Genomic DNA, 13,186 nt, shown 5'->3' on the forward strand with positions numbered 1-13,186 from the left:
TAAGGGAGACAGGAGCAGGAAAAAAGAGACTTCAGGGTCAGCCATGGTGCTGAAGGGGCTGGAATTGGAGGAAAAGACTGGAACCTCCACTTGCAGCAAGGCCTTCTGCAGGCTCTGAAGGGGATCTGGGGCTCGGGGTAGGAGACTCTTCTTTCTGACAGGGCTGAGCCAGAGAGAGCCCTCCCTAGAGGAAGCTGGAGGGATGGAATAACCACGGGAGATTGAGTCAGCTGGGAAATGCCCTCCCCCTCCCCACCCCAGTGGTCTCTGCTGGGGCAGAGGAACCTGCTCAGCACAATCGCCAGGCTCCCTTTCCTGTACTAGTTACTCAACTTCTCCATCCTGAGGTCTCACCGCAGCCCCAGGCCCCTGTGGGAGTGAAATCAGCAAGATGGTGCAGGGGTGCCTATGGCTATGGTGGGGAGAAGGGAGGTTCCACCACCTTGGGCCTCAGGGCTGGGCCTGCAGCTGGAGCCCTCGGGAGGACCGGGGCCTTATCCTTTGGCCTGGGAAGGGCCTCACGGGTATAAGGGGGAACATTGGACTGGGATGACAAGATCTGGTCCTATCTCCAGTACCCTGTCACCTCCCCTCTCTAGACTGCAGTTTCCGATTTGGTTGAACCAAGAAGTCAGTCCCAAGGGGTCTGAAGTCCCTTCTAGTCCCAGCAGCCCTGCTCGGCCAAGCCCCTCGCTGCCTGGTCTCATCTGCTCTGTACAGCATCCCTGTGGGCAAATAAGGCACCATCTCCATTTCAAAGGAATGTAGGGAACAGTGGTGCAGAAAAAAGTTCCCCTGTTAAAGGTTGGGCAGCTTGTTAGCAAACAGCCGTAACAGGAACCCAGGGCTCCTGACAATCCATCATCTGGATCCTCCCACCCACTTCGGTGAGTCCACCCCTAGCAGTGAGGAGCCGAAGCGGGAGGGGGAGATTCCCTGGGTCCTGCTCACCCCTTTCTAGCAGGCTTTGCTCCTTCAGAAACACCAAGTGGGTCCCTAGGCATTTCTGTCCTCTCCCCGAACCCGCCATCCTGTTCTATCCCGAAGTCTAAGGAAATCCCATCTTCTGACTCTGATTTCCAGCCCTTGCTGTACAGCAAGCCTCTCCTTTTTCTGCCTCCTCCCCTGCCACGAGGAACCAGCCATGAGGTGACTCCCTGAGTCTAATCTAAGACCTTTCCTGCACTTTCAGCCTCCCCTCCCAAAGCCATCTGCTCCACACCGCCCCCCCCCCCCCCCGTCTCTTACTCAGGAGCGAGTTGAGACCTACAGACAGAAGGAAGTGGAACCCCACTCTGTTGACTCAGCAACTGTATTTCTCCTTGAGCTGATTAGCACTGAGTGGAAAGGAGGGGAATTCACTAGTCACTGGAGCTGGCCCTGCACCAGGCTGGGGGTGGCATGGTGGTGGCAGCACATAGGCCTAGGGAATATGTCTTCAGGGAGGGGTCTGGGGGGCTTCTGGGATTCAGGCAAGTACCCAGGGCCCCTTGGCAGGAAGAGAGACCTCGATGGGCTCTGATTGTCTTCACTGAACTCTCATAGAAATGAGGGTAAGAACAGGCTGGGACCACAGGAGCACCCAGAAGCCCCCTGAGTGGCTCCTGGGGGCAGTCTATTCTGAGCCCTCAGGGCCTTCCAGGTGCAGACACAGCCCTGCCTCAGGGAGCCTCCAGTCTGAGACAAAAATAAGACCCAAGGCAGATTCTTCTAGGTGGTTGAAGCTTAGAATGCAGAGCTCGGCCACAGAGGCAGGAAGATGACCCTGAAGTGGGTCTGGGCAGACAGGAGGAAGCCTCATAAGAGGAACAGGGGAGGCCTAAGCCCAAGAGGCTGGGAGCTGCTGCAGGGGGGCTCCCCATCCTCCTAAGGGGCTCACACACATAGGCTAACAATGCCCCCTCCCCCTCCCAGTCCTGTGTTTGGCAGGGGGTTGGGGAAGGAGGTGCAGGGGCTACCTTTCAACCACTCCCATCCCTACCTCTTTCTTTCCTGGCAACCCCCAGGTGATGTAGCCACCCCTCTGCCCCTGGCTAGCTGCCCAGCCCACCCCAGTTAGAGAAAGAATACTTTTCAGAGAGAGGTCTGTGTCCCTTGCCTTGGTGTCTCCCTGCCCCCAGCCCATAGATCTGTGACCCTTGCCCAGGAGTCTCTCAACCCCCGACCCTTCTCCCCCCATTGCAATGGTCGTTCAACAATCGCCTTCCACAATATGAGAGAGAGAGTCAGAAGGAGAGACAGAAGGAGCCTGGAGCACTTGAATCCCTGTTGGGGGAGGTGGTTGGCGATGATTTATTAGCCAGACAAGAATCAACAAACAAGTTCTAACATCTGTTCTCGCCAAACTGTTCCTCAGACAACAGCAGCATTGGACCAGGGCCCAGACTCAAAGGCTCAGAGGGCCAAGGAAATAAGACTCCAGGAGGAGAAACCAGGGCAGCAGGATGCAGCAGGGCCCTCCTAGCCTACTTCCTTAGAGGCAAGCACTGAGCCATTGGATTCTTGGAGACTCTTGGGAGGGAACCAGTGGGTGTGTCCCTAAAAGGAAGCAGACTCCACATTTGCTCCTCTGACCTCCAGGCTTCTTTGTGGGGGCCCAGATCAGTTAGGGGAACAGGGCTAAGCTGGGATCTGGAGGAGGGGAACAAGCACCGGGGCCCCCATGCGGCAGAACTCTGGAAAGCAGCCAGATTTCCTGAGGAAACCTCTGACATTTCCCGTGGTAAAGAGTTAGTGGATGTGGGGTACGGAACAGAGCACTAAACAGGAAGCTGGGGTTCTAGTCCTTGACCTTGAGGAAGCCACTATCCCCCTCTGGTTTTGTTTCCTTATCTGTACAGTGAGGGAGTCGAACTTGATCAGTAAGGGCAAAGGAGACGCTGCTCCTTTTCCTTCTCTCACCCGTGGCAGACATCACTAATCAATCACAGAGTTCTTTTCTGCTGAGTTCAGATATGACCTTAACATCCTTTCCAATGCAGCGCTCTAGGCAGCCACAATGAATGGATTGGAGTTGGCATGCGAGGTGACACCTTTTTGCCATCTTTGCAATGGATGATGGCTGAGGTCCCTTCCAGCTTTGATCATCTACAGTTTGTTCCATCCACATTTTCTGAGAAGGGCGCCTGGGTGTGTGTGAAGGTCTCTGGACCCGCTGTTCCAAGTTATCCCCCCGCCGCCCCGCCCCACCCCAGCTCAGACTCAGCAGCTACTGAGGAGGCCCCAAGGGGAGCCATGCCTGACCTCTGTTCTGAAGCACCTATCTAGAAAGGTTGTGTGGGAGGGTGTGCCCCCAGCGGGGTAGGGGCTTGTGGGGCACAGGAGGGCCTTGTTCAGCCACAGAGTTCTCAGAATGCAGTTGTTGGCCACCTGGATTCTGTAGAGAGAAGGATGGTCCCAGGTCACACACTCTACCTTCTGCCTCCTACGCTTACCTGCAGCCTCAAGGGCCAAGACGTCTGATCTTAACAGACATTGCCCTGCAGAGAGGAGGTCTAAACCTCTCTCATTCATTCAACAAACATTTCCTGAGCATTTGCTCTTTGCCAGGCACTGTGCTGGGTGCTCTGGAAACAGAGATGAACAAGTCCCAGCCCCTGCCCGCAGGGAGCTCACACTCTGCTGGGGGATAGGGGAGATGGGTGTCAATGATCAGTGGCATGGCAGGTGTGTATAAAGCCTCTGTGTGGACGGCCTCTGCAGTGAGGTCAGGGAAGTCTTTGCAGAGGAGGAGAAGGGCAAGCTGGTCTTGAAGGATGATTAGAAGGTTGCTGGGCAGCAGGAGGGTGCACTTGCAAGAAGTAGCTATAGCCAGAGGGACTGGCATGTGCAAAACCTTGGGAGGTTTGAAACCACTTGGTGTGTTTGGAGAAATGTGACCAGTTCTGGGAGGGTGGGAGCAGCTGATGGTAAGACTGAGGAGGTGGTTCCCCAGCCCACACAAGTATAGAGGGCCTCATGGGCCAGGTAGCTGTTTTAGAAAGACCATTCTGACTTTCTTGGGGCAGAGTGGGTCAGAAGTGGCAAGATTGGTGGTTAGGAGACCAGTTAAGAAGCCCTTGGATAAGTCCTGATGAGAGATGATGGGGGCTGAAACTGGGGAAAGGAAAAATATATTTAGGAAGAGACTCAGCAGGAATCAGTGGCTTATAGGGGAGTGAGGGTGAAGAGAGGGGAGATGTCAAGGCAGCCCTACGACCTTGAATAGTTGGGTGACTGGAGAGGTACCTGATCAGAGAGGGAACAATGGAGGGAGCAATCCGGGGAGTAGGGTAAGAACAGTGTTGGCTGTGCTGAGTCCAAGAAGCTGTGGGATGCTGGGGAGCTGAGCAGAAGCCTGGAGAGAAGTTTGCATAGAGACATGGGCTGGTGACATCAGCTCTAGGATGGTAGCAGGTGGCAGGGGTGTGGATAAGTGTGAGCAGGCACAAGAGCTGAGGGGGAGCCTGAGGTGCCAGCAGTGGGGGGGGCGGGGAGGGTGGGGAAGGGCCTGAGGAGGGGGGCAGAGGCAGAGGGATTGCGTGGGAGCAGCTGGTGGGTCTAACACATCCCATGAAACAAGATACTGACTTGAACTGATCAATGAGAAGACTGGGCAGGTGGGAGGATGGAGGAGAGGAGGAGTGTGCAGAAGGAGGGGACGTGCAGGTACCCCCTCCCCTGAGCTCATCTGAGGTGACACAAGGGACTCCAGGTGCTCTTCTTTAGGAGGGCCCTGAAGACTGAGGGGAGGGAGCCAGAGTGAGAGAGGCCCAAGTTCAGACTGGAGAGGAGAGGAGAGGTGGAGCCAAGATTCCCAGCACAGGGTGGGGTCAATCTCAGGTGGGTCTGAAGAGGACAAGCCAGGTGAGAGGGACACAGGCTCAGTTGGGGGAAGGCTGACGGGGCCTCTATTTTCTCTGAGAAGTGGAGGGAGTGGGGACTTGACAAAGGGGAGGCAGGTCCCAGTAACTCCAGGCAGAGGAGAGGGAGCAAATCTGGGCCTGGAAGAGGGTTGCTGGCAGCCTGGACCCTCTGTCCTTCCCATCTCACCTCAGACCTCTGACCTGCATTCACCCTGACCCAGGCATCCAGTCTGAACACCTTCTCCACCCTCCGCAATCTAGCTTTCAGGAAATCCTCCTTGCACCCCCATTTACCTGGCTTCCTGGGACAGGCCTGGACTGGCACTTCCGTAGGACTTCGTGCCTGAGGATGCACGGCGGGCCCTCACACCCTGAATCAGGCACCTTCACCTCCACCTCGGCATAAATGTTGCTGGGGGCTTCCCCGGGGCTGCCACGGCCCATGGCATAGAAGTCTATGGGTTCATCAGGTTCGTGGTAGATGGGGTTGGAGGGCTTGGGGGGCGGGGTTGGGCGGGGTCTCGGAGCGGGGCTTGTGTAGACTTCGGGAGGCAGCTGAGGTTTGGCGCGGACGGGAGGCTTGGGCTTGGGCGGCTGGGACGTCTAGGAGAGAAGGCAGGCGGGGAGGAGAGTGGGTCAGAGCAACGCAGGCAGGGCCAAAGCTGGAGCTCAGCCCGAGCCTCCGCTCCCTGCAGGCCCCGCCCACTCCCCCGCTGGCCCCGCCCCCTGACCGCAGGGCCTTCCCTCTTTTCGTCTCCCGGCTCCTCCCCTCCCTCAAGCCCCACCACCTCTCTCCGCCCCTCCCGCCCAGTACCTGCTTTGGCTCCCCTGCCCCGTCTTTCTGCGTGGGGGCTGCGCTTTGCTCCTTTTTGAGGATTGAGGTATACTGAGGTTGTGGGTCCTGGCTTTTGCTTCCAGAGTCTGATTCTTCAGTCCTTAGGGACAGTCCTGCGGGCTCAGGAGTCTGCGGGGAAAGAAGGAGGCCTCAGGGACTTGGTGCGCGAGGGGCGGGTGGGAGTCGGCAGGTGATGCAGGGGGGCGCAAAATAATCTCGTCCATATGGATAATGTCGGGGGTGGAGGTGCGACACAGAAATTTGGGTGGCGCTGGGTTTCTGGGTGAGGAAGAGGGGGCAAGGAGACCAGGAGGCGGGACAGTCGCTCTGGTCACAGGCCATATTTAGCATTAAACTTAACTTCATCTGGGCCAGGGCCAGGCCAGTCGCCATTTGTACCTGTGGTTGTAAAACTGCAACAAGGCTTTAGAAGTCTTTAGCCTAAAATTTTTCGGCATGGGGATAGATCTCCAAGACTTCTGTGCCTGTGTTTATTTCTGCAGGTGCCAGGCGACTACTTTATGGAGCTATAAGCTAGATATTCGAGGGACAGAGACACTGCCTCAGGGATGAGGAGATGAGCCTTATAGGGTTCCTTCCCATGTTAGGTATGATTTTTGCTCAGCATTTATCCCTGGGTTCCTGAATGTTCTCCACATGCCCACTACTTTTGGAAGGCTCAGGCCATAGGCCTTTTCTCATGCTTCTGCGATCCGCCAAGTGTATGTCTCCGTCTGAAGGTGTATAGGCAGTTCATGGATTCAAATCAGAATTCTTTTCCTTGCCTCAACCCCCTAAGAGTTCTTAGCATTCCCTTTATGAATAAAAAATAGCACCTCTACCCTGCTGCCGAAACAGCAGCACCTTAGGAGTCAATCTGGACACCTCCCTCCCTTCCTCCCCACATCTAACGGAGCACAAGCCCTGCTCCTTCCACTGCCTAAATATCTTTACATCTGCACACTTTCTCCATGCCCACAGCTACCACTCCAGTTCAGGCCTCCGAAGTCGTCCTCCTGCATCATCTTGCCCTGCTAACCCATTCTCCACTCCGTGAGCAGAGTGAGCCTGCAGAAGTTCCCCTAGCAATCCTTCCGTGGCTGCCTGTTGCTCCAGGATAAAGCCCAAACTCCAGAAAACGTGAGTGATAAGACCCTCTGAGGGCCGGCCATGGAGCGTGGTCTCTGATAGCTCTGCCTTCGGCTCTCGCAGCTCCAGCTGGCTCCCCTCCCCACCAGACTTCCCTACACCCTGTTCCAACTGCTTGGAAATCTTCAGGTCTCCCCTTATGCCTCACAAAATTCCACACAAGAGTTACCCCTAGGCACAGTTCCTCAAGGCAAGTTCTTTGAACTGACTCCAATCAAGCTCCAGGAAACTATTCTTGCCCAGGTCACTAGTGACCTTCTGTTGGCCAAATCCAGCGGTTAATTCTGGACCCACTGGCACCTGCTCTTCCCTGATGCATTTTCTTTGCTTCGCGTCAAGAGCGTCACACTCCTGGTTCTTCTCCCCTCTCTCTCTGACTGCTCCTTCTCAGTTTTCTTTGTAGGTTCCCCCTCATTTCTGCAAACTCTCAATGCTGGAGACTTGGTATTCTTTTCCAGCTACACTCATTCCTGAGATTTCATCCCTCCTGAAGGCTTTAGAATCAATCCATCTACATGCTGATGGCTCCCAAATGTTGATCTCCAACCTAGACTTCTGTCCTAAACTCCAGATCCATATAGTCCAACTGTGTACTTGACATCTCCATTTGGATATTGAATGGATGTCTCAAACCGCAAATGTCAAAACTGAACTCGTGATCTCCCCTGCCTCCCCCAGACTTGCTCCTCCTATAGCCTTCCTCATCTCAGTCAATGACAACTCCATCTTTTCACACTCCTCACCCAATCCTGCAAAAACTCTGTCAGCTCCACTTTCCAAACAGACCCAGTGTTCCACCTCCTCACCCCTTCACCTCTACCAACCTGGTCCAGGCTGCCATCTTCGCTCCTGAAGTATTGTAGTGGTCTCCATCTGGTCACCCATGTCCCTCCCAAACTTGCCAGGTCATGTCACTCTTTAGCTTGTAACTGTCCAGTGCCATCCCATCTCACTCAGAATAAAATTCCAAATCATACAAGAATTTACTGGGCCCCTTTCCTTCACCCCTGTGGTCTCATTTCCTACCTCTCTACCCATGCTAGCTTCCTTACTGCTCTTACTCTTATTCACACACATCAAGGATCCTTCTGCCTCAGGGCCTTTGCACCTGCTGTGCCATCTACCTAGAATGTTTTTCCTCTAGTTATCTGCATGACTTTCTCCCTTACTTTATTCAGGCCTCTGTTCAAATGTCCCCTTACCAGAATAGCCTTCCTTGATGTTCCTATGTAAAATAGCCCCAACCCTGTCACTCCTTGTTTCTGTATTCTCTGTTTGTTATCTGTATTACACATTCGTTGTCTGTCTCCTGTCACTAGAATGGAAGCTCCATGGAGGTAGGGATATTTGGGTCAGTTTTGTTTACTGCTATTTTCCCAGTGCCCGGACCAATGCCTGGCACAGAGCGGTCCCTCAGAACTGCCTGAACTTCCTCAGGGAGGCACTCTCTGATGCAGCTCCCCACCACGTGAGCTAAATGGCACCCCACTCTGTATTTCCTCTCTCATCACACTCTCACACTTGATTCCTATTATATGTCTTTGCCGCTGGTAAGTAGCGTTGTGGGTTTGACACCCATCTGTCTTGTCTCAGTAAATATCTCTTAATTTAAAGAACAAATGACCCGGTAATTCCCTGGCCGTCCAGTGGTTAGAACTGGGCACTTTCACTGCCGAGTTCAATGCCTGATCAGGGAACTAAGATCCCACAAGCTTCGAGGCAAAAAACAAAAAAACAAAAAACACCCCCCCCCCCCCACAAATGACCCGTCTGCCTAGCTGGCCACTCCCAACCCCTCCAGGCTTTGTGTGGCTGGGCTGGTCTCTCAAGGACCCCTCCTCCAGCACACGCATCTTTCTGGAAGGGCATCTGCGTGGAGATGTGTGGGCAAGGGAGGTTTGGCTGGGTCGTCGGTGGGAATGGGAAAGTGCCTGATGTCGAGGTCCTGCGGCCTGGGCTCTGGCCTGGGTTCCCAGGGTCAGGGTCAGTGTCAGGGCCGGGGATGGGGGTGGCGTACCTGGCGGGCGAGGGGCTCGGTGAGCGTCTCCCCGTAGGGGCTCAGCGGGCACGCCTTGTAGTGCAGCAGCAGGTCCTGCAGCCGCGCGTGGGCGCTGTCCTCGCCCAGCACCACGTGGCGCCCGTCCACGAGTTGGGCCAGCAGGAAGTGGCGGCAGCAAGTCCGGCTCCTGGAGGCACTAGTCAGGATCAGACCTGCTCCCTCTTCCCGGCCAGGGCACCAGCACGAGGAGTGACCCCTACCCGCCCCGCGCCCGTGTCTCCCACCCTTCCTTAGTAGCCTGGGGGCTGAGCATAGACCCCCTCCGCCCCTGCTGGGAGTCAGCATGAAGTTCTTCCCCTCACACGTCCGTCAGTATCAAGTCCCACCCCCTGATTAGCCCGAAGCCCCGCCTCCCTGTCGCCCAGCGCAGCGCTCCGCCCCTCACCTGTAAGTCAGTACAAAGGTCACGGCGCTCTCGCTGAAACGCACCAAGTAGCATCCCTGAGGCTTCCTCTCTAGCAGCCTCTCGGCCTCTCTGTGGGTAATGGAGAAGACACGGAAGATGCTCGGACTCTTCCAGCCTCACCCCCTGTCTCCCTGGCTCTCATGGGGGGACCCCTACCCACTACCAAGAGGGCTTAAGTGGCTAGAGAAGGGTGGAGATGGGAGACAGAGGATGTGGGCACTGCGCTCCTGCTGCAGGGACTGGGCGTGGATGGTCAGGAGACCTCCCAGCCCTGCATCCTCCTCCTGGCCTCATCCTGGAAAAGCGGCCTGGGGTGGGGGACTAAGGGGGGCAGTACAGCGGCCGCAGCAACAGGGGTGGTAATAGACTTCTAGACTTCACAAGTCACAAGCTGAACAGAGGATGTGAACAGAGAGATACAGGAGAAGTGAAGCTGAGAAGTGGAGAAAGAGGGAGGAACTGCAAGGGAGGGAAGAAAGAGGAGAGGGCTGGAGAGAGCCAGAGGTAAATAAAGATGGAGGGAGAGAGACTGAGGCAGAGGTGGAAAGTTGAGCACTAGAAGCCTTAGAGACAGGGGGAAAGTTGAGCCTAGAAGGGAGAAACTGAGGCACAGAGTGGGGGGTTTGGGCTAGAGCCTCTCCAATGATCTCCCCCAGGGGAGCTGCCTTAACGAGTAGCCTTGGAAGCTCCAGGTGTCATAGCCTGGCCTGTAGCCTCAATCTACTCCTGATTGACCGCAGGACCCAGGACTGGCCCCTGCCCTTCTCTGAGCCTATTTCTTCCTCTGTGACTCACCTCCGGGTGATGAAGCCGTGGAACCAAGCAGGGGCTGCCCCATGCTGCAGGAGCTCATGGGCCTGGGTCTTCTGGAACCAAGCCTGAGTCTCAGCCTGCAGGGACATGCCTTCTTCCCTAGGCACCTCTTCCTTCCCAATATCCTTTGGGCTGCAGGCAGCCCCTGGGGCCTGGGGAGGTGCCTGGATAGGGGAAGAGTTCAAGGAGGGGGAAGTAGCCATGATTAGTGGTCCTTCTTCTGACTTCAAGCCAGCTACTCCCTTCTCATCCTCATACCTAGCCCCTCCTGGACATGCGGAGGAAGCTCCCCATCCCCCATCCCTGTTGCCTATTTTAGGGTATAATTGCCCAGAAAGTCCCTCCCAAAGTGTAACTTAAATCTCTTCTTTAGGTCAAAATGTTTTTGTTTCCAGGGAATTTCCTTCCACTTCCATCTGGGTCCGTGGGCCTTTGATCCAGTAGCAGTGAACTGTTAAACTGTGCTTAAATGGGAGTGAGGACTTCCAGATGGACAGAAAAACATTCCCTGGCCTGAGGGATGAAGGGAACGCCAGAGGCCAGAATGAGGGAGGGCTCACCCTACAGTAGGAGGGACTGAGCTGGTTCACAGGGAGGATTTCCTATGACTGGGTGAGTGAGAAGGCCTGAGATGAGGATGCACTGGGCAAATGAAGGCCACGGACAGAGATGCAGACCCTCCCTCTGGGCCCCTGGCTTTGTCGGCAGACCCAGCTCATTCCTGCTTTGGCCTCTGTCCCCCTGCAAGCCCTCACCCGTGGGAGGGTGGGAGCAGAGGAGGGAGCAACACCCCCCAGGTTCCCACTCACCGCAGCGTGCGCAGCGGAGGCCCTGGGGCTGGGCCGGGCTTCCTCGGCCTTCAGGGCCTGGAGTCTGGGTCCTGGAAGCAAGCCCAGGCCCTGGCAGCTCCTGCGGTTCAAGTCTATGGGCTGGAAGGTGCTGAAGGTTATGGTGGGGGCTTCTTGACTCCCTGTTAGGACAGAGAAGTTTCTCAGTGAAGGCCTGCCTCTCCCTCTGCTGCCCACCCCTCCCCCAGGCTCAGAGGGGCCCCATAGGCCTCTCCCTGGGGACCTGGAGGACAGGGCCAGTTGTGACAGCAGGAGAAATGCAGGAGGGATGGCAGACACGATTTCTCAGGGAGGAGGATCAAGGGGCCAAGGAGGCGCAGAGGGGCTTCTCAGGGAAACTGGGCCCCAGGAAGGAGCGCTGGGAAGCCAGTTGGCCTTCGGCTGGTCCGGAAGTCCTGAAATCCGGGAAAGGAGGCAGATCTCTTCAGGGCAGGTCCCTCTTCTGGCCCAGGATCCTCGGCCTCCCAGCCCCCTTCATCCTCCTGCTGCCTCCTCTCTCCACTCGAAGAAGCCCTCAGAAGACCCTGTCACCCTTATCCTCAGGGATGCGTGGACCTGGAGCCCCCGAAGAGGGGCAGGGGTTGTGGGCCGCCTGCCCGCCAGCTCTGGCTTGAGGTGTGACCTGTCACCCCTGAAGTGGGAGCTCAGGCCCAGAGGGAGGAGAGCAGGGGTCACGGGGGTCTTGATGTTCCCTCCCACCCACATTCCCCAACTTCACACTTACCTTGGGGGCATATCTGGGCCAGGGGGAACTCCATGGGGGCAGCCTAGGAAAGGAGCCCCCTCGAGCAGGGTGTGCGTCTGGGCTCTCAAAAGGTGTGCACCCTCAGCTACTCATCTCTGCTCTCACCCCAGCCCCCGGGGGCAGGAAATGTCGCCTCACCCACAGCCCTAGCCCTCGCGGAGGACTCACGTCATGGAAAGCCGTAAGACAATTGTCCCTCCCCCGGAAGCCAGGCAGCTGAAGGTGGTGGTGGTGTGGTGAGTATTCGTGTCATTGTGGGTCTGGGTGTTGGGGAGTCCTTGCTGCTGTCTTATCTCCATCTCTCCGGTGATTCTTTCTCCACGCCCTCACTCCAGACTGGGGCTTCCCTTTCTCTCCCTCTCTCTTTGTCTCTCTCTCCATCTCTCTCCCTCTGTCTGAGCAGTGGCAGTGGGGACGTCAGTCTCAGAAGGATAAGCCTTATAAGGTGATGGGGCTTCGGGGTCATCAAAGATTCATAGGCAGGACTGTGCTCTTAGGACACATGAGGAGGAGAGGGGGGAAGAGCTGCAACAGAAAGAATGTGGGTCAGACTTTTGAAGGACTTTCTGAGGTCATATGAAACCTGTGAGACAAGGGGGTAGCGAAGAGGGAACCTGGCTTCGTCGTCAAGCAGAGAATGGATCTGGGTTAGGACAAAACCAGGCCATCCCGCAGAAAGGGAGGCAAAATTTCCTTCAACTAAGCAGGTCGTTATTAGCAGCAAGATTATTAACAGTTGTTATTAATAACTTTAGTGCTGATGTCTTAAACCTGCAGTGTGCTTACATCTGCTGCCACCCTAGAGGACCAATCCCATTTCTCTCTCGTGTGATCCTCACAAATGAGAAGGAGTCAGGGAACATTATCCCCATTTTCCAGAAGGGTAAACTGAAGCTCAGAGAAGTTAAGTGCCTTGGCCCGGGTCTTTCAGTGTCTCAGATGTTCATGGCAGAGTTGGGACTAGAAACTAGATCTTCTTTTACAAATTTCACTGTGATTTAGGCCAACAGTCCATGGCTACGTGCCAGGCACTGTTCTTGGTGCTGAGAGCCCAGAGAGAAAAAGGATCTCGTCTGAAGATGTCAAGAGGGGGAAACGACTTGCCAACAGGTACTTACAGAAGGTTGTGGTGAGTTAGTGGTGTGGGCTGGTGCTACGGGAGCCCACCTCAGAGGCTCCTAATCTAGCCGTGTGTGCAGTGCGTGCCTGCGTGTACAGGGGGTTGGGACGTCAGAAGAGGGGATTGAGCTGAGCTGTGGAGGATGAGCAGGGTTGAGGAAGGTGGGGAAAGGTGTTTCTAGAAGAGGAATGAGCATGTGCAACTGCATGGAAAAAGGAAATAGGGTGGAGCAGGGGATGTGTGACTGGAGCGGAAGCTGGCTTGGGGGCTGCCAGCAGTGGATTATGCAGCTGGAGGGGCCAGGGCCAGAGTACACACTGCCTTACACCCAGGAAGGACTTTGGAGTCCCGACAGCCTGGAGAGCTA

General features: G+C 55.8%; 1 protein-coding gene across 1 annotated transcript; it reads right to left on the reverse strand.

The window, feature by feature from the left end:
* Window positions 1–2,276: 2,276 nt before the first annotated feature.
* Window positions 2,277–11,764, reverse strand: SH2D2A (SH2 domain containing 2A). The gene is made up of 8 exons (XM_036866260.1): window positions 11,679–11,764; window positions 10,916–11,076; window positions 10,089–10,270; window positions 9,273–9,362; window positions 8,846–9,014; window positions 5,659–5,808; window positions 5,139–5,447; window positions 2,277–3,376 (listed from the first exon to the last, which is right to left on the reverse strand). The coding sequence occupies exons 1-8, from the start codon at window positions 11,710–11,712 to the stop codon at window positions 3,260–3,262; spliced, it is 1,212 nt and encodes a 403-aa protein (XP_036722155.1). The 5' UTR covers window positions 11,713–11,764; the 3' UTR covers window positions 2,277–3,259.
* Between the last annotated feature and the right edge of the window lie 1,422 nt (window positions 11,765–13,186).

This window comes from Balaenoptera musculus, chromosome 1 (genome assembly GCF_009873245.2).
Source record: "Balaenoptera musculus isolate JJ_BM4_2016_0621 chromosome 1, mBalMus1.pri.v3, whole genome shotgun sequence".
Lineage (NCBI taxonomy): Eukaryota > Metazoa > Chordata > Mammalia > Artiodactyla > Balaenopteridae > Balaenoptera > Balaenoptera musculus.